The 24,933-nt window shown below is 40.4% G+C and overlaps 1 protein-coding gene across 9 annotated transcripts in view; it reads left to right on the top strand.

The window, feature by feature from the left end:
- LOC123772896 (uncharacterized) overlaps positions 1 to 24,933 on the top strand; it is a 99,270-nt gene that overhangs the window by 14,149 nt on the left and 60,188 nt on the right. For 3 of the 9 annotated variants that reach the window (XM_069323233.1, XM_069323235.1, XM_045766293.2), the window contains 5 exons: positions 7,583 to 7,701; positions 8,536 to 8,684; positions 11,475 to 11,501; positions 13,633 to 13,692; positions 18,868 to 18,927. In XM_069323233.1, coding sequence (XP_069179334.1) covers positions 7,583 to 7,701; positions 8,536 to 8,684; positions 11,475 to 11,501; positions 13,633 to 13,692; positions 18,868 to 18,927 — 415 coding nt within the window. The remainder of the gene's footprint in view (positions 1 to 7,582; positions 7,702 to 8,535; positions 8,685 to 11,474; positions 11,502 to 13,632; positions 13,693 to 18,867; positions 18,928 to 24,933) is intronic. The other 6 variants (XM_069323234.1, XM_045766297.2, XM_045766296.2 and 3 more) reach the window with 6 other exon arrangements.

Raw genomic sequence — 24,933 nt, 5'->3', positions numbered from 1 at the left:
CTTTCCCTAGTCTTAGTACGATATAACTGAAAAAACCCTTTAGGATTTGTCTTTGCTTGCCCTGCTATGCGAACTTCATAGTTTCTTTTTGCTTTCCTTATCTCTTTTTTAACATTTCTAACCAGTTGTACGAATTCCTGTTCTAAAGTGACCTCCCCATTTTTAATCCTTTTGTACCAAGCTCTCTTTTTACCTATAAGGTTCTTCAAATTCTTTGTTATCCACTTTGGGTCATTAGTATTCGATCTATTCAATTTGTATGGTATACTACGTTCCTGTGCTTTGTTTAGAATATTCTTAAATAAGTTATATATTGAATCCACATCGAAATCCCCATTTAAGTCACCTATCGCTGGGTTCATGTCTCGCTCCAAGACCGGCCCACACCCCATACCCAAGACTTTCCAATCAATTTGACCCAAAAAATTTCTTAGGCTATTAAAATCAGCTTTTCGAAAATCTGGCACTTTAACAGAATTTTCTCCTACTGGTCTATTCCATTCTATGCTAAATCTGATTTCTTTGTGATCACTGCTCCCTAGCTCACTCCCTATTTCGATGTCATTAATTTGCGTTTCCCTGTTAGTTAACACTAAATCTAAAATATTATTTTCCCGTGTTGGTTCCTTAATGTGTTGCGTAAGAAAGCAATCGTCAATTAATTCTAGAAAATCTTCTGCTTCACTATTCCCTGTTTTGTTCAACCAGTTTATTCCGCTAAAATTAAAGTCACCCATGACATAAATACTGTTAGATCTAGATGCTCTAGATATTTCATCCCATAGATGCTTTGCTTCCATTCTGTCTAAATTTGGTGGCCTATATATTACTCCTATTATAATATTATTAGCTTTTTCGTTTAATTCAATCCAAATAGTTTCTGTGTGTGGCTCTGTTTTGATTCCCTCTTTGAGACTACATTTCAAATTGTCCCTAACATATATGGCTACTCCACCTCCTCGTCTAATATATCTATCTGTGTGAAATAGCTTAAATCCATATATTTGATATTCAGCTAATAGTTCTCTATTTTCTACATTCATCCACGTTTCGGTAAGTGCAATAATATCTATTTTTTCTGTGCAGACAAGAGCATTTAATTCGTTAATTTTATTTCTTAGACTTCTACTGTTAGTGTAATATACCCTAAGTGAATTGTTATTTTGCGGACCTTCTCTTTCCCTGATCGTTTTGCCAATTCCTTTCTCCCACAAACACATACTTTTATTACCTCCTTCCTCAAAATCAATTCCCATACCTCTATCTACTAACAGTTTAAACCCAAACAAACACCTCTAACCACTTCTTCTAACGAGTTCGCAACAGCAACAACCCCAGCTCTCGATAGATGCACCCCATCACGAGCATACATTTCATTTCTTCCATAGAAGTGTTCCCAGTTGTCTATGAAAGATATTGCATTTGATTTGCAATATCTTTCCAGCCGGCAATTGACACCAAGTGCCCTCGATATCCATTCATTTCCCACTCCCTTTCTTGGAAGAATGCCACATATGATCGGGATTCCTCCCTTGCTCCTAACTAACTCTATGGCTGTTTTATACCTCTGAATCAGTTCCTCACTCCTGACTCGACCAACATCATTTCCTCCCACGCTAATGCAAATAATGGGATTGTTCCCATTACCAGCCATAATATCATTCATGTTGTTTATAATATCACCAATGCCAGCTCCGGGATAGCAAACCCTTAACCTGTTCCCCCTATCTCTAGCACAAAACGTTCTATCCAAATACCTTATCTGGGAATCTCCCACAACTAATGTTTGCTTAGGTACTTCCTTTACTTTCTGAGGGGCCTGCGCTTCCTTTCTCTTCGTTGCTTTCCCTTTTGCGCGATCCACAGTCTCTCCACAGCACTCGTCCTCCAAAACGTCAAATGAATTAGAAGTTGCTATGGCGTTTGAAGGCGGCTTTATCAAAGTCTTCTTAAGGCCCCTGTCTTTCACAACTCTCCAAGACGAGGTCCCTTTACTGCTGGTCTCCTTCTTCGTTACTTCTCGTTGTTCTTTCAGCTGACGCACCTCCTCCCGCAGAGAGTCCAACTCTGTCCTCAGGGCTCCCACTAGAGTCACCAGGTCCTTAACTACAACTTCCATATTGCTATGATGCTGTTGCGAACTCGTTAGAAGAAGTGGTTAGAGGTGTTTGTTTGGGTTTAAACTGTTAGTAGACAGAGGTATGGGAATTGATTTGGAGGAAGGAGGTAATAAAAGTATGTGTTTGTGGGAGAAAGGAATTGGCAAAACGATCAGGGAAAGAGAAGGTCCGCAAAATAACAATTCACTTAGGGTATATTACACTAACAGTAGAAGTCTAAGAAATAAAATTAACGAATTAAATGCTCTTGTCTGCACAGAAAAAATAGATATTATTGCACTTACCGAAACGTGGATGAATGTAGAAAATAGAGAACTATTAGCTGAATATCAAATATATGGATTTAAACTATTTCACACAGATAGATATATTAGACGAGGAGGTGGAGTAGCCATATATGTCAGGGACAATTTGAAATGTAGTCTCAAAGAGGGAATCAAAACAGAGCCACACACAGAAACTATTTGGATTGAATTAAACGAAAAAGCTAATAATATTATAATAGGAGTAATATATAGGCCACCAAATTTAGACAGAATGGAAGCAAAGCATCTATGGGATGAAATATCTAGAGCATCTAGATCTAACAGTATTTATGTCATGGGTGACTTTAATTTTAGCGGAATAAACTGGTTGAACAAAACAGGGAATAGTGAAGCAGAAGATTTTCTAGAATTAATTGACGATTGCTTTCTTACGCAACACATTAAGGAACCAACACGGGAAAATAATATTTTAGATTTAGTGTTAACTAACAGGGAAACGCAAATTAATGACATCGAAATAGGGAGTGAGCTAGGGAGCAGTGATCACAAAGAAATCAGATTTAGCATAGAATGGAATAGACCAGTAGGAGAAAATTCTGTTAAAGTGCCAGATTTTCGAAAAGCTGATTTTAATAGCCTAAGAAATTTTTTGGGTCAAATTGATTGGAAAGTCTTGGGTATGGGGTGTGGGCCGGTCTTGGAGCGAGACATGAACCCAGCGATAGGTGACTTAAATGGGGATTTCGATGTGGATTCAATATATAACTTATTTAAGAATATTCTAAACAAAGCACAGGAACGTAGTATACCATACAAATTGAATAGATCGAATACTAATGACCCAAAGTGGATAACAAAGAATTTGAAGAACCTTATAGGTAAAAAGAGAGCTTGGTACAAAAGGATTAAAAATGGGGAGGTCACTTTAGAACAGGAATTCGTACAACTGGTTAGAAATGTTAAAAAAGAGATAAGGAAAGCAAAAAGAAACTATGAAGTTCGCATAGCAGGGCAAGCAAAGACAAATCCTAAAGGGTTTTTTCAGTTATATCGTACTAAGACTAGGGAAAGGATAGGTCCATTAAAAACTGAGACAGGTCAAATAACAGATAGTGATGAAGAGATGAGTAGTATTTTTAATAAATATTTTGTATCTGTATTTACTAAAGAGGAACTTAACAATATGCCTTCAGCCGAACAAGTCTATGTGGGTGGGGACGAGGACAGGTTGACGAGTTTAGCAGTTACCAGGGAGGATGTTCTTAAACAAATAGTAAAACTCAAACCAAACAAATCCCCAGGGCCGGATGAAGTGTTTGCCAGGGTGCTTAAAGAATGCAAAGAGGAGCTTTGTGACCCACTGTCAACCATATTTAATAAATCAATAGAGTCAGGCAGAGTGCCAGAGTTTTGGAAAGTTGCTAATGTGATACCAGTTTTTAAGAAAGGAGATAGATCACTTGCGTCTAACTATCGACCAATTAGCCTAACGTCTATTGTGGGAAAGTTACTCGAATCTATAATAGCAAATAAAATTCGTCTTCATCTTGAAAAACATAAATTAATAATTGAGTCGCAACATGGTTTTATAAATGGCCGTTCATGTTTAACAAATTTGTTATCTTTTTATTCTAGCATTGTTGAGGCAGTTGATAGTGGTAAGGATTGCGATGTTGTATACCTTGACTTTAGCAAAGCTTTTGATACAGTGCCACATGAAAGACTGATTAAAAAGATAGTCTCATGGTATTGGGGGTGCTATATTAAGCTGGATTAGGGCATGGCTATACCAAAGGAAACAGAGAGTTAGTATAAATGGAATCAAGTCAGAGTGGGAAAATGTTGTAAGTGGAGTGCCTCAAGGCTCTGTCCTGGGACCTCTGTTGTTTATAATATATATAAATGATTTAGATTCAGGTTTGAGTAGCAACATTTGCAAATTTGCCGATGATACGAAAATCGGTAGGGAAATTAATTCGGAGGAGGACTCACTATCACTTCAAGTTGATCTAGATAGGGTTTTGAAATGGTCAAAGGATTGGCAGATGCAGTTTAATGCTGATAAATGTAAAGTTCTGAGGTTAGGTAATGATGATAGAGTTACAAGATACGAGCTAGATGGTGTTGTGATTGCGAAGTCGGATTGCGAAAGGGATCTGGGAGTTATGATTAGTAAGAATTTAAAACAAAAGGATCAATGCATAAATGTTCGTAATAAGGCAAATCGGACACTTGGATTTATTAATCGCAGCGTTAGTAACAAGACACCTGGTGTGGTTCTCAAGCTATATCTTGCTCTAGTTAGGCCCCATTTAGATTATGCAGTTCAGTTTTGGTCGCCATATTATAGAATGGATATAAATTCACTTGAACGTGTCCAGCGTAGGATGACTAAGTTAATTCCCCAAATTAGAAATCTTTCATATGAAGAAAGATTAACAAAGCTTAAGTTGCATTCACTGGAAAGGCGAAGAGTTAGGGGTGACATGATAGAGGTTTACAAGTGGATGAATGGACATAACCGGGGGGATATTAATAGGGTTTTAAAAGTATCAACACAGGACAGAACACGAAACAATGGGTATAAATTGGATAAGTTTAGATTTAGGAAAGACTTGGGTAAATACTGGTTCAGTAACAGGGTTGTTGATTTGTGGAACCAATTGCCGCGTAACATTGTGGAGGTGGGGTCCCTCGATTGTTTCAAGCACGGGTTGGACAAGTATATGAGTGGGATTGGGTGGTTATAGAATAGGAGCTGCCTCGTATGGGCCAATAGGCCTTCTGCAGTTACCTTTGTTCTTATGTTCTTATGTTCTTATGTTAAATACTGTTTCAGTAACAGGGTTGTTTTGTGGAACCAATTACCGCGTAACGTGGTGGAGGTGGGGTCCCTCGATTGTTTCAAGCGCTGGTTGGACATGGTTTATGAGTGGGATTGGGTGGTTATAAATAGGAGCTGCTTCGTATGGGCCAATAGGCCTTCTGCAGTTGCCTTTGTTCTTATGTTCTTACGTTATGTATGGGCCAATAGGCCTTCTGCAGTTGCCTTTGTTCTTATGTATGGGCCAATAGACCTTCTGCAGTTACCTTTGTTCTTATATTCTTATATTCTAATATCAAACGAGCAAGACAGGCGCCAGGCATGGCCTGGGGGAATTAAAAATCTTGGAACCCTCTCCAGTTATGCTCCAGGTATACCGACTTGCTAGAATCAGAGGTTACACTTTCCCCTTGACGATTTAAAGCCAGGCTTATTTTTTATTACATTGCTTTATCATTGTATTCATTGAGTTGTATTGTCTGCTTTTACATGGATTTTTATGGTCTTGAAAAACAGAAACCTCTTGTTCAGGAAGCTGTGGTCTGGACCCTGATGTTGGAGCATGTGTAGATGCTCAGCTGGGAGTGGGGGGGGCGGGGGAATTATTGGGGGAAGAGCTCAAAGCCATTACGACTTTATATCACTTGGAAAGGGTCAGGATACAGATTTGGGGTGTGTGGGTGGTGGGGGGGGGGGGGTATGGTCTCCAACTACTTGGAGGGTTGGGGATTGAACTCCGATCTGCATGAGGCAAGACTGACTCTACCGTCCCGGCCAAGTGAAAGGGGGGGGGGGGGAGTCGCAGATCATTTACTATAGTTTAAAGCTGATAAGCTTTATACTGTACTTGTCAGACGTATTGCATAATAAAGTCTGTAGCCTGGTTGGCACATGGGTGATTACTTAATTAAATAATCTGGGCACATGCTGCACTTGCGTGCGTGTCAAGAGAACTGTAATAATGTAGAGAGGGACTCCACATAGTTCAGTATACACAAAATAGGGGTATTAGGGGGCCTGGTAGCCTGGTGGATAACATGCAGGATTCTTAATTCCGTGGCGTGGGTTCGATTCCCGCACCAGGCAGAAACAAATGGGCAAAGTTTCTTTCAACCTGAATGCCTCCTGTTACCTAGCAGTAAATAGGTACCTGGGAGTTAGTCAGCTGTCACGGGCTGCTTCCTGGGGGGGGGGGGGTGTGTGTGTGTACGTACTCACCTAGTTGTGATTGCGGGGGTTGAGCTCTGGCTCTTTGGTTCCGCCTCTCAACAGGTGTACAGGTTCCTGAGCCTATTGGGCTCCATCATATCTACACTTGAAACTGTGTATGGAGTCAGCCTCCACCACATCACTTCCTAATGCATTCCATTTGTCAACCACTCTGACACTAAAAAAGTTCTTTCTAATATCTCTGTGGTTCATTTGGGCGCTCAGTTTCCACCTGTGTCCCCTTGTGCGTGTGCCCCTTGTGTTAAATAGCCTGTCTTTACCCTATCAATTCCCTTGAGAATCTTGAATGTGGTGATCATGTTCCCCCTAACTCTTCTGCCTTCCAGCGAAGTGAGGTTTAATTCCCGTAGTCTCTCCTCGTAGCTCATACCTCTCAGCTCGGGTACTAGTCTGGTGGCAAATCTTTGAACCTTTTCCAGTTTAGTCTTATCCTTGACTAGATATGGACTCCATGCTGGGGCTGCATACTCCAGGATTGGCCTGACATATGTGGTATACAAAGTCCTGAATGATTCTCTACACAAATTTCTGAATGCCGTTCGTATGTTGGCCAGCCTGGCATATGCCGCTGATGTTATCCTCTTGATATGTGCTGCAGGAGACAGGTCTGGCGTGATATCAACTCCCAAGTCTTTTTCTTTCTCTGACTCCTGAAGAATTCATCATGTTTGTGTGTGTTGGGGAAAAAAATAGTTGGTAAACACTCGATTGACAGTTGAGAGGTGGGCCAAAAGAGCAAAGCTCAACCCCTGCAAACACAACTAGGTGAATACACATGTCACATGTAAACCTAATGGATGCCCTTTCACACTGTCGACTGAACAACCATCACCTCCCTTGTTCAAAAGTCAGTTACTATACAGAGGAGGCAGTTTTATCAAGCTTTGCTGTAAACTAGGGAAGGTTTAAAATGTCACTTTTTGAAATGCAGTGATGAACAGATTTTGATAACATAATTTGTCAATGTTTATTAATTTTACGGATTAAATAGGACTGTTTTAGTATTCATATTTAATATGTAAGATGACTTAAATGTGTGTTCAAGGTACATGAAAGTTTTATAAAGTTACAACTCTTTGCAGTACTGTACCTGAAAAATGTTTTGCCTCGTATAGGTTATTAATGTGATGTTATGTTTGCAGCTGAAGAAGTGAGCTACGATGCTGTCACTCCCGACAGTGGCGTCCATGATACCTTCAATGCCCTCTCTCCTGAAGAGCAGGAAAAGCAGAGAGAAGAATGGAAGTCAGAGCTCACTAAGGTAACCACAACTCTTGCGTTATCTTGTAAGATCTTTGATGTATTATGATTTGATGTTTATGCACCTTTATTTCTTTCCTTAGCAAAGTGAGCCAGTGGGTTACTGGCGATCCAGTAAATGCTGCTTTTTACTTTGTCGTCTAAGTAATACAGAATCACACATGTTCTGTACTATAGTTTTATTCATTTTCATTAATTGATTTCCATCTTTCTTGAGGGAAGAATTGTAATTAAAGCATTAACCTTTTGGCAGCCTGTCCCTATGGGCCAAAAAAAAAATAAAATTTCACAAGCTTACAAAATTCATACTACAGTATGTAGTATTACACAATGCAGTATTGTAATAGAAAATTTTGCTTTAAATGTAGCCTGTTGGCTCAAGATTACATTTTGAGATTTTACATGTATTGTTTCTAAAAGGAAGTAGAGCAGATTTAGACTATGAAATTATTAAATGTGGTCAACATGCTGACAAGCCGTTAGTACCTTTTTTTTTGGGGGTGGGGGGGGCATTTTTTTTGGATATTAATGTGTGCTTTTACTTTTATAGCTCATGATCAGAGTATGTAGTTTCAGAGATAGGAATGTAATGTATCCGATTATTTTATTAAAGGGTTAACCAATAAAAATGGTTCCTTCTCAAGTATGATAATTACAAATTTCACCTGGTGCAGGACAGGTGCTCATACAATATTATGAATATATCAGCTTGGTCAGTGTAAATATATTGGTTTTTAATTGCTCGATTTGGTTCATTAACAGTGAAGAAAATTGATCACGTCTTAAATATGGTGTACATTTCTGTAATGCCAATTTAATAATTTTTTTCTGGCAGACTGAAGAGGAAATCCAGACCCTTCGACAGGTGCTGGGTTCTAAAGTAAAACATGCACAGGATCTCAAGCGTAGGCTTGGAATTACTGTGTGGCGCGAGTTTACCGAGGACTTCAATAATTCGATGAAGACCGTCCGCGAATCTCAAACGTAAGTTCGGTATTGTGTGTAAATTACCACTAATGCCAGTTTTGGACATTCCTCTGGAGTATAATAAGTATTTTGTGCCTCGAGGAATTGTACCGTAAAAGTGATTTTCAATGTGTTATTAATGTTTCATAATAAGGTAGGGGTTTGTAATCCCCAGGGGCTTGACTGTGTTGTAGGATTAATGGGGGCTTGTTTATATGCTATACAATGTACTGTAAATTAGTACACAATGTTTATTATTCCTAATATTTCTAGTGTGCTTTATTTTATTCCAAGTTGAGTAATTGTTAGTGACTAAGATTAAATTGTTCATGATAGGAAACTTAAGTTATCTATTTTGTATTTGCTATCTAAAACCAAATACACGAATATTAATGTCTTGTTTCCTGTGGGGTTATGTTGGGTACCCATGCTTTAGTGGGTGTAATTATGTAGAATTTATGGTATTCATTTCCAATGTCTCATAGTGGCTAATGAAGGGGAATTTGAAGTTTTTGTGCTTTAGGTTTGGTTGGTTTGACTGTGATTAGTGTAATAGTATATGGTGAATTTTGCTAAACTGATAAAGTGGATATGAATGATTAGTAATCTGACATTAGGTCATAAGCATAAAGTATTCCTCCTCGGCACAGTGACTCAATTGGAGGAAAGTCGGGTATCAACCAGGTCATTCCTTGGCAGTCCTTTGGAGTCTGTTGCAAGCAAGTCGTTGGCCTGTTACAACTGGGAGTTGTGTACAGGCCTCCAGGCATCTCGGAGGATGGATGCCCCATCACAATTCTTCTACCACTGTAAGATACAGTATTCCCCTCTACAAAGAGTGGAACAGTGTCTTCCTCTTAAAAGAAAGTTTTGCAGGGGCCCTTAAAATGTTCTCAAATTCAGACTTTTCAATATCAAGTGTGTGTGTTATGAATTAGTGCAAACTGGTAGGAGCTCCAGGTTTTAGATAAATATTCTAAAGTTCAAATGAACCTTTAGGGGTTACTCCGTCCTCTCTGAAAAGGTCTGAGGAGGAATACTATGACGAGTCTCTTCCTCCAGGCATTTTAAATTTCCATGGAGAATGGATGGAATTGTTTACTTGCTCTCTCATTCCTTATAAATTTTCAACCTGAATGGACCCTTTGGGGAAGAGGGGCAGATACTCTGTCCAACCCACGAAGACCACCTTGCTGCCTTTGTAGAGAATATTCGCTTGTACATTCCTTTTTAATTGGTAGTGTATCAATTTACTACTATGTTTAAAGTGAGGGGGGGGGGGTGTGGGATAGGGTCCTCAGTTATCAGCCTGTCTGGTGTACTGGATTTGACTTATGGGGTTTGCTAGTTTCGATGGTTCTGACCATTTTAGTGTCATGCCATAGGTGGTCCAGCTGCACTATGCAACTCTCGATAGTTCCTTGATACAACCAATTGGCCTTGCTTTTCCAAGTGACCAGGTTGCCTCAGGAAGTCTGATATTTTATCTTTAGATGAGATGATGATGTAGCGTGTTTTGTTTCTAAGCTACAATATATTGACCTGGGTTAGTTCCAGTACTCTGAATGGCAGTTACTTATGAGAGATCAGGTTCTTTGGTGGAATGACTGCTTTTCTGCAGCTTGCTGTGTACTTTGAACAGCCCATCTTGGCTCAAAGTTCATCACAGTGAGCAATTTAAACTGTAAAATCATTAATGGCCAGTGCTCATTATTGCTGGGGTAATGGACAAAATTACCAGTCCATTTCATCTTGTTTGTATTCGTGATTAATACATCCACACAAATGTATGTAAGATGTGAAAGTTGTACATAACAAAAAAAATTTAAAATTGGTTATGTATGACCCTTGTTCTTCTTCAACCCCTGGACTGCTCAAGCATTTCAGGAGGTGCAGTGTTTGGTGCTGATAATTTTGTACGGGGCCAATAAAAGAAGGCAAAATTAAACACCTTTTGTTGACCAGACCACACACTAGAAGGTGAAGGGATGACGACGTTTCGGTCCGTCCTGGACCATTCTCAAGTCGATGTACCATTCAGCCTGGACCATTCTCGACTTGAGAATGGTCCAGGACGGAGCGAAACGTCGTCGTCTCTTCATATTTCAATAATGCAGAATGTGAATTTTTAAGGGGCTCAATGGTTCATATATTTTACATTATGTCCAAAGTAGCTATGCAAGGATCTTTTTGGGGTGGGGGGGGGGGGGGGGGGGTTGCATTTTTGTATGTACAGTATTGCAAGGCCTTAAATCTAATTACAAATTATCATGTTACTCAGGCCTTCAATTTAGTCTTCTTTGCTTCACCTGCCAGATTTCAGACAGTCTAAGGTTATTAGAATTATAGATGTGACCTGGATAGTTTGCCTTTCTCAACTAGGATGTTATTACAATTTAGACATTTGCATTCCTAGTACTGTACTAACCCAGATGTGAAGCATAGTTAATTGTGCCTTAGCAAATATCTTGGTATAGTTGAAGTACTTGCCATGGTGTCTCACAAGGGGGTTTGTCTGGCATTGCCAGGTTTCTCAGGGCAAGTGCCATCATTATGAAATCCAATGAGTAGTTTGGCACAGTTCTACTGATTAGTGTTCAGGTTAATTACTGATAGTTATGTATTTGTAATTTTTACTTTTAACAGTTCCCCCATTGATTTAATATTCACTAGGTGGTGCACAACTTATTTTTTTTATTTATACATAGCCTCACATTTTATTTGGCTTCCCCGACCTCCCCCCCCAAAAATTAATGTCTATTCCAGTATTTGTTTTATTTAAGTAACACTTATTTTCTCTCCTTTTAGCACTCAATATGTCCAAAGTTTACCTGTGTAAGTATGTTGCTTTATAGAGTTTTAGGTTTTTCATCCAAGGAATGCACTGTAGGTGGCCGAGCCTTAGGAATGACCTCTTTATTGCTCCTTTGCTTGCTGTAGTCTTGTAGGAAAATGTCTGCCTGTACTTGGGGAAGTGCATCTGGTTACTTTCCCAAATGTTTCCACTACTCTTTACCCAAAGGTTCCCCCTTGTCTCGACTTTCTTATTACACATTCCAGATATTTTAAGTTAAGACCAAAGGATTTTTGACCCAGTAAAAGCGTCAAGTTAAAACAGTAAAGTTTAAATGGTGGTGTTTTCAATGGAATGGAAACTTTGGTAATTATTAAGTCACTGCTTTGGTACTGTGAAGTAGTTGAACTTGATGTGGGTGAAGCATTGGGTCTGCTTTTTTCCAGTATTGCTTTTATGTTACACTATTTGATTTAATTAGTTGTGTTTTATTGCATTTAATAAGAGCCAATATTGTGTTTTAAGTTGCAGCACCTGCAGTTGTAAATAAAAACTTAAAATACTATAAACTGAACCTTCACAATGCTCGGCAAAAATACTGTAAACTGAACCTTCATATAGCTCGGTCATGTCATTCTGGACCATGTCCCGATTTGAATCCTATTTTCTAAATCCCCCCCTTATTTTTATCGCCTAAATTCACCTAGACCAATTGTGTAAAGTTTCAGAATTGTTATGCATTCAACAATTTACATAGTTTCTTCCCTTAAATTTGTAGGAGAAACTTGGATAATTTGGCATACGCTGGTTTTGATAAGAGGCAGAAAAATTATAGTACCATGCCATGTCATCTAATAAACGTCAACTGTCGCCTTAACACTTTCAACCCACCGGTGACAAAGGATGGAGTAAAAAATAACAAAAAAAATTGGCCTGCTTTTGCCATGGTTTTGGACATTATATGCATATACCCCTTGAAGGGAATTTCATTGGGAATCCATTGATACCAAAATGAAAGACCTAGGACCAAAATGGAGGTAACAAAGTTGAAACGCACAAACCCATTTTATTGCTCTTTATTAGCACTCGCTGGGGTTATGTGCAGTCACTTTGGCTGCTGCGGATGGTACGCCGGGCTTTTGGACTTTACATGTATTTAATCGTGTAGGGAATTCTACTGCGAATACAGTACCAGGATGAAAGACCTAGGCCGAGAATTGATGTCCAATGTGAAGAGTACACATTTTATTGCTCTTTAGCGCTCCCGGGTAACTTGCTCTCACTTTCTTGCCGTTCTTTTGGGCTTTATATGCACATACACCTGTAGGGAATTTCATTGCAAATCCATTGATACCAAAATGAAAGACCTAGGACCAAAATTGAAGTAACAAAGTTGAAAAGAGCAAACCCATTTTATTGCTCTATTAGCGCTCATTGGGGTAACGCGCTGTCACTTTCTCTGTTTGCTGTGGGTGGTACGCCGTGCTTTCGGACTTCATTTGCATTTAATAGTGTGGAGAATTCTATTGCGAACACATTGATTTCAAATTGGAAAACCTAGGATGAGAAATAAGGTGACAGTTGAAAAGAGTCTACACGTTTCAGTATTACCGCGAGCTCCCACGCAACGTCCAAAACCACTAGGGTAGGAGAAATGCTCGCTCGCCCAAAGCGTCAGTGTTAAACTGGACTTTGAGGGTTTCCAGAGCCCATGGTTAATGCCATTCTTTCAGCCACAGACTGTGCATCAACAACACTCGGCATCAAGCTAGAATGATGGATAAATCATTGTTGTTGTAGGGGGGGGGGGTTAGGGGTGGCTACAGTGCTGGGCCGTATGTAACCGTCAATCCAAGCGTAGCTGGAGGGTCTCGAGGAAAACCATTGATGTCCTGCACCATCCAAATCTACATTCATAGTTGTAAAATTACCAGTTCATTCTCGTTTTCAACCTGAACTCTCCTCTTGTGATAAAATACTTACTTACAGTATTTAAATAAGCATTCAGCAATTTGTTTTGAGTAATATCCAAATCTGGTTAATTGTTTGTTTATTGGCTCTTGTTTTATGTAATATGCTAGATTTTGTAAACCTGCAATTTTAGTGCACTTTTCTTTTCTGTTGGCTTTTGTTGGGTGTTGTATGGTCCTGCCGGGATGTTGTGGTGTCCAGGGTGCAGAAAGCTAACGAAGTCATCACAGACATACAAGAGGCCGTCTCCTCCGCGCCACTGTGAGTACCCTTCACTTGGTTTGACTGTTAATTATACATGTCCATTTGATACCTAATTGTTGTAATTTTTGTTGTTGTAATCTGTGGATATTTACCGTTTTGGCATTTTCACTTGCATGAATTGAGCATGCCTTCACTTGGTACTTGTATAGTATTTTGAAAGTTACTGTAGCAGATTTGTAGTTTGTGCTTTAAAGTAGTATACTACAATACCTTGTGTACTGTATTTGTACCTTCTCCCTTTTATAATATCAAATGTTGTGTGAGAACTAATGGAAATAACCAATTTATAAGGATGGGTGTCCAACATAAAGAATTTAACCATTGTAACACTTGGGTGATGACCAGACCACACACTAGAAGGTGAAGGGATGACGACGTTTTGTCCGTCCTGGACCATTCTCAAGTCGATTCTCAAATGACTTGAGAATGGTCCAGGACGGACCGAAACGTCGTCGTCCCTTCACCTTCTAGTATGTGGTCTGGTCATCATACTTTAGCCGTGTTATTGTGACTCATCGCCTGCATAATACTTGGGTATTTTGTAATGCAACACTAGTTTATTTTTCTCTTCGGCCAATGTAAAGTTTATTGGGTTTTAAATGTGTTATCTTGAGCAAAGATTTTTTTTGAGTTCAACAATTTACAAAAGTGCAAAATTGTGTAGATTGGATCTTTGGATACTGCACATTTTAGATTAAGAGTAATGTTGGGTACTTTCAACAAGTTTTACATGTATAGCGAGTTCATTTCTCGGATCTATCGAGAGATATTGAGAGCGTGCGCCATCCATCCCACGTTGAGCTCTCGTCAGCCCTCCCAAACTCCCCCAACCATTACATACGCCTTTGATGGAGAGATAAAGACCATAAGGTGTTAAAAGTTTACAGAACGAGGAAATTTTGTGGTTTCCAATGTGTTCAGTTTTCCTCATTGTAGCATTAGCAAAATTAAATCAATGTTATTGTGGTGTTTCAAGATCGAAATAGATAGAATCAACCAAGGGGAGGGGGAGGGAATTGGGTTATCTTGAAATGATCTTGATTTTTGGGGCTTAGTGTCCCTGCAGCTTGGTCCTTGACCAGGCCTACATTATTGTTTTTTTCCCCCCCCTCCCCCAGGAAGCAGCTCGTAGCAGCTGTCTAACTCTCGGGTACCTATTTACTGTTGGGTGAACAGGGGCATCAAGGTGAAAGTAACTTCGCTCATTTGTTTCCGCCTCCACCGGGGAGTCAAACCCGGAACCTCAGGACTACGAATCCGAAGCGCTGTCAACTCGGCTGTCAGGCTCCCAGCCCGTCCTCCAAAGACCCAAAAGGGGTTCCATGCATCCGCCAAACCCCCCCGTTTATGAATGGAAAAATGTTTACACACGACTCGTAACTGCTGACATTAGAACGCTTCCGGAACAAGTGCTTCACCGAGAAATTTTGTTAGAGCTACAACGCTGTAAATGCTTCACTCACGTACCACAAATACAAATGATCGCCAACAAAACCTAAACACCTAACCTAATCTATGCCTATATATGTACAATATGCTAATGTATTATAATAATTTATATTTGAGAAAATTCCCGTTTTAAGTGAACAGCATGTAAAAATTTATGAATGCGTCTGTGGGGTCGACTGCTGGATGTAATCGACTTGAGTCAAGGACGAGTTGCAGGCTCCCTGGGGCAAGAAATTACCAGACAATAGTAAATTCCTTCTTTTGTCAGTGTAATGAGCTGTTATCAAAAAGTGCCTCCCTTTTGCTGCTGTCTGACAGGCAAATACTTGAGTAATCCTTCACATCCCTGACAAAAAGAGCTTTAAACCAGACTTGAAATGTTTTCGTGCTCTCCGTTCCAGGAAATGGATCGATTCTCTTAAATATCTATAGATTTAGGCCCTTTCAATAACCCTATTTGCTTTAGTGAAAATAATATCCCACTATTTTGAATACAAAAGTAAATGTAGACAGTATATTTCGATCCGAACCCGGGATCAACTTCAGCAGCGAGTGAGAATGACAGTTGTAGGTGCTTTTATGATGTAAAGTCAGGAGTCCTACAAAGAGGTGTAAGCCACAAGTAATATCCTAATTACACCCATTCACTGGACACCCGAGTTAATGCCATAAAAGCACCTACAGCTGTCCGTCATTTACACTGCTGAAGATGATCCTGGGTTGGGATAAAAATATATGGTCTATGTTTACTTGTATCTTCAAAATATATAGTGGGTCATTATTTTCATTGATTAGTGCGCTAATGCACTTGTCTTTTTATTTTTAATTATTTTATTGATTTTTTATTTATATTCAAGTAGGTACATTAGTCCTACTGTTAAGTGTGGGATTCATATTTAAAGCCAGTTTAGCCTTTTGTTGGGAGGAATTTGAATAGTCCCCCAGACTAATCAGCCTTATTGTAAACCTTAATGAATGAAATCACAATGTGATATGAGAATCTTTGCAGCAGGACAGCAAAATCAAACCAGCATCTTCTCTTATCCCAGATGTGCACTTTAACCCGTGGATCACTAAAAAGTTACAACCTCGAATCTGCCTGAACCCGCATTTTCTTGCACTAAATGAGTGAGCATGTATGCTCACATAATTTGATGGATTTGCTTCATGTGAAGTAAATGGAGATGTATGCCAAATTTTGCGAAATATACGACGAAGGCTCAGTCATTCATACCAAAACAGGGATGCAGACCTAGGAAACGGGATTGATTAAATAGAAATTGTGAGAGGTCCAGACACATGCCACTAAGTGACTCCCAGAACTGAAGGACAAGAGCTACGAGGAGCGGTTAGAGGCATTACATATGCCAAAACTAGAAGATAGAAGAGGCAATATGATTGCTACGTACAAAATAGTAACAGGAATCTGTAAAATTGATAGGGAAGAATTCCCGAGACCTGGAAATTCAAGAAGGTCATAGATTTAATCTAAACAAAGCTGCATTAGAAATAAAAGAAAATTCACTTTTACAAATAGTGGTAGATGGTTGGAACAAGTTAAGTGAGAAGGTGGTGGAGGCCAAAACCGTCAGTAATTTCAAAGTGTTATGTCAGTGTGCTGGGAAGACGGGACACCATAAGCGTAGCTCTCCTTCTGTACTACACTTAAGTAATTACACACTAGTAGATTGGAGAAATGTTACTAGCGGATTACCACAGGGTTCAGTTCTAGCACCAGTAATGTTCATTGTATAAATAAACTACCTACCAGATGGAAAACAATTATACGAACATGTTTGTTGATGTCAAGCTACTAGGGAAGATAAGAAACTTGGAAAAGGTGTATGCCGTACAAAAAGACCTAGACAAAATAAATGTGGAGGAACACTTTTCAATTGGAGTTTAATGTAAAGTCACATTATGGAACATGGAATAACAAATAGGCTCCACAAAATCAATGCATTATGTGAAAAGTTTTAAAGAATTCAAATAGAGATCTAGGGCTGGTTCTGGATAGAAAACAGTCGCTTTTAAACAGAAAACAATTGCTTTTAAACACATGGATGGTGACACATTAAAGAAATTCATGACCTTTTATGGAACTAAAATTGAAATATGCAGTAGTTGTATGGTGCCTATGTTTCCTAGAGTAGCAAGTCAGTAGTAAATTGAAAAAGATGTGATGACTGGTAACTAAATGACTTCCGAAACGTAAAAAAAAAAAAAAGTGTTAATATACAAAAGTTAGACGATACAGGGTCATGATGGAAGCCGGCCTCGGGTGAAAGGGGGCTGTGACCATCTCCTTCTGGAACCCGTAGGTGCGGGGCTTGGACGTCCACCTCCTAGGGCTCGAGCTCTTGCACTCCAAGCTCTGCTTCAGGAGGCAATAGTTCCACTATTGCTTGCAGTAGCAGTGATTGAAGTGGTTGTAAGATGCATTCATTTTTCCTCCTATTACTGTATTGTCAAATTTTGTCAAATTTTCATGCTTTTTTTTCACAACTGTACTTCCCCCATCTTTGTCAATGCAAGTCAGTAGTGGAAGGTTTGGGAGTTCACCTTCCATTTTGCTATCTTGATCTTATGTATGTTTTTTTTTCATCATAGCAGGTAACCTAGTTGTGTGTTTTTCCCAATGGACTCTCTAGGCTTTCTTTGATACAACAGCCTCTTTTTACATTCTTTGCTCTCGGCTCTATGGTCTTATGATCTGCGCTATAGCACATTCTTACTCTAGTTGAACACTCCTTTCTCGTATTCTGAATGAGATAGTGTAGTTACAACTAGTTCATAGTCATGGTAATTACAGTAAAATGTGTGCCAAAGTGTTTGGATTTTTCTCTTCGTATCCACATCTCTCACTCATTGATAATCTTGCTTAGTTTTGAATGGGCACCATTAATTAAACCTTATTGAGGAGGATATTTTTGTAAAGGCCGTATGTTAGTGCAAGCAGTGGGTGTACCTAACGTACAATTCGAGTCGGGGAACATGAAGCCAAAGTGTATTCATACACGTCTGGCTTTTATCGAGGTCACCCCTCCCCCCGCCCTAGGGTCAAATTACTACCCCCCTTCCCCCCCCCCCCCCCAGGATTCAGCCCCCCACAATAAGCTGACTAACTCCTGAGTATGTACTTGCTGCAATGTGAACAGCGGCATTACATGAAAGGAAATGTGCCCAACTATTTGTGTCTCGCCTGGCATTCGAACTTCGAGTTCTCGATTGTGCGTCGATAACAAACCCAACTGTACTACCGGGACCCTTTGGGCCCGGTAGTACGACCCTAACATGTTGTTGTGTTGGTGGTTAGTGTTGTACTTTAATACTAATAAATTTGGAAATTGTTGATGATTTTAGCTGTATTAACCATGGTATTCTTCATTAATGTAACTTCTTTATATTCATGTACTTGTTGTGTACTCGGTAACATGTTTGTAGCTGCAAAACATTATAATGCTTTAACATTGCAGAACAGTGTCAGGAACACAAACATTTTGTATTTTTCCATTAACAGTTTCTTTTCCATTAACAGTTTCATTTAGATAAAATGTGTTAAAATATCCACACTACCCTTATTTACAATGCTTAATATGGAAGAAAGGTAAAAGTTAAGTGTTGACATAAATGAAAATATATATAGAAAAGGGATTGTGGAGGGTTAACTTTTGTTGAAGATGAAGAAAGGTGTGTTTATGCACTCCTTGGTTAATCCCACAGGTATAGAAGGATGTCTGGAGCTTTTTCGGACCTAGGAGATGCCATATATCAGCAGCCAGTGTGAGTAGGTGGCTCATTATCCTGCTGTGCTTGCCCTCGGTTACAGTAACACTGCTTGGAATGAATCACATGTTCCGCACATCAGTCGTGATCTTGCTACTCGTTTATCTTTCATGTAACTCGTGTTAGAATCATTGGCAGCCTACAAAAATGTAAAGTGTTTTGCTTCCTAGAAGGTAAGATTACAGTAGCTTTCCAGCCGTGTTCAGCTGTGTTTACTAACAAAAGTAGTGTGTACCTGCGTGGTCATAACTTTATTCCATTTGCTGTACATTGACTTTCTTCACACTAGTCAATTAATGCACAAGAAGCTGGACCTATAGAGTTTGAACTCACTTCCTGGGAATGTGCAGACATGCAAGAGACTTAATATGAACACGTGCATGCACAGGCATATACAGAGGCATACATTTATATGCATGCACGCTAATTTGTAAACATTTGTGTGCCCGTGCACACAAGCTTCAGTCTCCATGTAACTTCAAATAGGTAATGTCATATAAGCTCGTCTGTTATTGTCGCAAGTTGCTGTGAGCATGTTACACTGTAATAGCACATGTTGGTGTTTTGCACCTCCAGTGCCATGTGACACATACACCACACATGAGTGTTCACGCATGAAACAGGAAACTGGTTTGAGTGGGTGGCATTTTCCATCATTTTATGCAAATTTATTTGCTTAGTCAAAATATATTTTGACTGGGAATGTGATTAAGATAGTGAATTGTCAATATTGTAGAAATTCATAAGGGATATTACAGTAAAAGTGATCATTCAGGTTTCTTTGATTGGGCACGTAGTTTCCACTGAACTTCCACTGAAGCTCCACTGAACTAACTATTACCAGGTAAGTACCCAAGACGTGCCGTGCTTGCAAGTAAAGTCTGTCTGTCCCCCCCCTACCCCCCCCAAAAAAGCAGTGTGCTGACGTGGGCAGATAAAGCTAGTCAGACAAGCACCATAATGAGAGTCGGCACTTTGTAACATCAAGCCTTGATCTGCACCTCGGTGGGGTGTGACATTTTATTGCCATATATTTTTAAAATTGCTGGAAATAACCTCAACATATTTGGTCAATGTGTCATCCTGTTGGAAGGTCATGAATTATTGTTGCATGAAAGTATTTGTTTTATTATTTCCTTGATAAGGATTAATATAGCCTCCCTCAATGTGTATATGGATAGTGCCATTGAAGACTGTTCATTATACAGTACTGTATTTCAATTGGTTGGCAGTTGAAAAGATTGTAGTATTCTATATCTTTACTTTAGGCAAGTCTTTAATACCATGTTTCATGAGATTTAAACTTAAAGGTATTGGGGGGGGGGGGGGTTTCTACGTTGTATAAGGGAACAGTAATCTAAAAGAAAGCAGTGCGAGCTATAGTGAAGTTTAAATTAATCGGTGGGAAAGTGTTGTAAAGAGCTTGTCCGTAGCTCTGTCCTAGGAGCTTTGTTGGTAATGTGCGTGTACTTCACTATCGGTACTTGTCTATTGGTAATTACCTAAGTGTAGTTACAGGATGAGAGCTACGCTCGTGGTGTCCCGTCTTCCCAGCACTGTTATATAATGCTTTGAAACTACCGACGGTTTTGGCCTCCACCCCCTTCTCACCTAACTTGTTCCAACCGTCTTCTCTATTCAACCGTGGTGAATAGAAAAGTGAGGTAAAGCTCTTTATGCATGAAAATTACTTCTGGAAAAAGACTGTTATTAATACAACTACAAGCTGGTATTAATAAGGTTTATGATTGGGTAGCAGAAAATGACACGTGTTTTAAGTGATAAATTCCAAGTACAGTACTTGGGTATGGTAAAAATGAGGACCTTAAACAAAATACAGGGTACAAAACACAATCAATTCTGCCCATAGTAGGAAAGCAGCATGTAAAGCATCTGGAAATAATAATGATTGACAGCTTAACGTTTAGGGAGCATAACTAAGCAAATGGTAGCATCAGTTAGAAAAATATGATGGATTAAGAGAACCTTTAAATCTAGGGATAGCATTGCAGTGCTCTTATTGGTAGTCATTGGTGCCGTCATGTCTTCAGTACTGTTAGATACTCGCTTCCCTCTTCAGAGCAGGATAGATTGCTGAAATAGATGGAATACAGAGAACATACACACTACACACACACACACGATAAAACACCTAAACTATTCGAATTGTCTCAACACTCGACACCTATTTAGACAGGAGATGAGACGTCTCATAATATACACATGGAAGGCACTAGAGGGCCGAGTCCCAAATTTGCACAGTAAAATATAATGGAGTGAATGATATGAAAAGAAATCAAAGCAAATGAAGAGTAGGGGTGCCATTAGCACAGTCAGAGAACACTATGAACATCAGAGGTCCATAGTTCGGTATCCTCCCAGCAAATGTAAGAAATATTGCTGGAACAAAAGTGGAAGTCTTCAAGAAAATACTGGATAGTTTTTGGTAAGAAGTGTCAGACCAACTGGGATGTAATAAGTGCTCCTAGCACACCTGCAGGGCCAAGCAAGTGTTGGACCAAGCTCTCGCAAGTCGAGCCTGGAGTAGAACTCGCATAATCTCTTGTAGGTACATCTCGGAGTGTGAAGAGGCAAATTTTAGATTGGCGAGGTGATTCTAGAACAAAGTTATTAGACAAAATGAGTGCGAGAGATGACTGAAGAGCAGTAGTCGATAGGGGAAATATGAGAAATTAGGGAAATGGAAAATTGGGGGACAGCAATTAAAAGGTTAGAGAGAAGAATAACTAGCTTAGAATCGGCCAGAAGGGTAGAAGTAACCTTGGCCATCAGGTAGGATTAACCACTGATGTACTTAGCAGGCTGTAGAGATATGGGGAGACTAGATTGAGGAAGCTGGAGGAAACCATATAGAGCATTTTCCCTAATGTTGACCAAACCACACACTAGAAAGTAAAGGGACGACGACATTTCGGTCCGTCCTGGACCATTCTCTCAATAGACTTGAGAATGGTCCAGGACGGACCGAAACGTCGCCATCCCTTCACTTTCTAGAGTGGTTTGGTAAACATACTTCAGCGACGTTCTTGACTCCTTGTCTGCATTTCGCTAATATGTAAGAATGAAGGGAACAATATGGCAATTAAAGACCAGGAGGAGAAAGCAGGGAACATAATAAATTGTGAAATGATGAGTGACATTTCATTGACAAAGCTTTCACATGACATAGAATTACAAGAGAAAAGGACAATTGTAATAGTTTTTAGTTTAGCTCATTTATTATGAACCCCATACCCATCCTGTGGGTAATGGCGGAAAGGGTTAGAGGCACATAATGGGCTCAGGGACTGAACCCCACAATTCATTTATCAAAGAAAGTTACAATCTTGATGAGCTAGTTACAAAACTCAAGACACAGTCGCATCAACAATGGGCTAAAAACCAATCACAAGTACAGTTTCTAAATTAAGCAATTGACATATGTGGAGAGCTCGTGTCATAATTGATATGTTTAGCTTGCATACAGGGTCTAATTGAGGAATGCATGCTTTTGAACCCTGAGAGAATGCAGTTTGAAAGACGGGAGCTTTTAAAGTATTTTAAAGTGTTTGAATGGTAATTGCACAATGAATAAGGTTGTGATATCTTGCCAAATTTGACCATGCAGTAAGGGTAATAGGAAGACTTGTTTTGATTGAGTTCACCGATTTTTAAATGCATCTAAATATATATTAGAAAACACATTTACTCACCACCTAAGGAGCCGGTCGGCCGAGCGGACAGCACACTGGACTTGTGATCCTGTGGTCCTGGGTTCGATCCCAGGCGCCGGCGAGAAACAATGGGCAGAGTTTCTTTCACCCTATGCCCCTGTTACCTAGCAGTAAAATAGGTACCTGGGTGTTAGTCAGCTGTCACGGGCTGCTTCCTGGGGGTGGAGGCCTGGTCGAGGACCGGGCCACGGGGACACTAAAAAGCCCCGAAATCATCTCGAGATAACCTCAAGATAACCATGTCTGGCAATTAAGTTTTAAATGAGATTCATGACAAGAAACCGCAGGAACATAAATTAGAGAATTTGTACAGTAACATCATACAGACCACCCAGGCAGTGACTTGATAGATATTATAAAGACCTTCTTGAGGTTATCTTGAGATGATTTTGGGGCTTTAGTGTCCCCGTGGCTTGGTCCTCGACCAGGCCTCCACCCCCAGGAAGCAGCCCGTGACAGCTGACTAACACCCAGGTACCTATTTTACTGCTAGGTAACAGGGGCATAGGGTGAAAAAAACTCTGCCCATTGTTTCTCGCCGCCGCCTGGGATCGAACCCGGGACCACAGGATCACAAGTCCCGCGTGCTGTCCGCTCGGCCGACCTGCTCCCAGGACCTAACTCGCTCCCCTCCCTCACTCTCTCTGAATCACACCCTATCAGTGCCCGCAACCTGCCAAGGACCTAACCCATACCCCCCCCCCTCCCTACTGAAACCAATCCACCCCCTGTGGTGTTGTGTGTTACTGAGGAAGTCTTGGTTGTAGGGTTGATATAAAGTCATGGCTTGGTTACTGACTTTAATACTTATAAACGATTACATGACTAGCAGCCTCCAAGCTTGGCGGGCATCCTGTACGCTCTCTTGTTTACTTCCCTCTGGCGTCTGAGCCGCCGCACATAGAAAACGGATGGTATCGTTTTCTGTGAACATGACACCCCCCCAACCACCCACACTGTCATACATCCCCATCACTGTACCCAACCCCTTCTTTGTTGGGGGGGGGGCATTCACCACCTGCACCCTCTTCCTGATCTCTGCCCTGACCTCCAACCAACCCCTCCCTCCCTCCCCTCCTGAGAATTCTCGGAATAGGGTGTCCAAAAAGAGCCTTAATGTATGGTGCATAAATGCCAATGGTGTTGCAAACAAAGCAGAGGAAATAAAAGAAAGGGTTAAAAGGATTGATTTAATTGCAATAGTGAAATCTAGAATAAATGATATGATCTTCAATGCAGCACTTCCAGGGGGATTCCAAGTAACGAGGTGGGGGGGGGGGGGAATAGGCAAAGACAAGGAGTTGCTCTCCTAGTAAAATGGGAGAGGAAGTTCAAAGAACTAAAGAATCGTTCTTTATGTGCATGTATCGTGAATGGTATCCCACAACCAATTGGACCGTCGGAAATTGAACGGTAAGGGGAGCCGGTGGCTGAGCGGACAGAACACTGGATGCGTGATCCTGTGGTTCCGGGTTCGATCCCGGGCGCCAGCGAGAAACAATGGGCAGAGTTTTTCACCCTATGCCCCTGTTACCTAGCAGTAAAATAGGTACCTGGGTGTTAGTCAGCTGTCACGGGCTGCTTCCTGGGGGTGGAGGCCTGGTCGAAGACTGGGCCACGGGGACACCAAGCCTCGAAATCATCTCAAGATAACCTCAAGAAGATACCCACAACCACTTGGACGGTCAGAAATTGAACGCTGACCTGCATGAAGCAAGACAATCGCTCTACCCTCCAGCCCAAGTAGTTGGGTTAGGTTCATTATGCCCGGGGACTAGAGGCACAAGAGCTGAAGCTCGACCCCCGCAAGCACAACTGAACTTTTGAGAAGTAGCAGTCGGATATTTATGGGCATATCCCCGAGCTGTGAAGCTGGTCTGGGGCCAGATTCACGAAGCAGTTACGCAAGCACTTACGAACCTGTACATCTTTCCTCAATCTTTGACGGCTTTGGTTACATTTATTAAACAGTTTAGAAGCATGAAAACTTGCCAATCAACTGTTGTTGTTGTTATAAACAGCCTCCTGGTGCTTCGGAGCTCATTAACTGTTTGACGGCTTTGTTTACAATTATTAAACAGTTAATGAGCTCGGAAGCACCAGGAGGCTGTTTATAACAATAACAACAGTTGATTGGCAAGTTTTCATGCTTGTAAACTTTTTAATAAATGTAACCAAAGCCGTCAAAGATTGAGGAAAGATGTACACGTTCGTAAGTGCTTGCGTAACTGCTTCGTGAATCTGGCCCCAGGTTCGTAAGTGCTTGCAT

This window comes from Procambarus clarkii, chromosome 12 (genome assembly GCF_040958095.1).
Source record: "Procambarus clarkii isolate CNS0578487 chromosome 12, FALCON_Pclarkii_2.0, whole genome shotgun sequence".
Lineage (NCBI taxonomy): Eukaryota > Metazoa > Arthropoda > Malacostraca > Decapoda > Cambaridae > Procambarus > Procambarus clarkii.
Note: the sequence above shows the minus strand (reverse complement) of the source record. Positions and strands in the feature narration are given on the sequence as shown.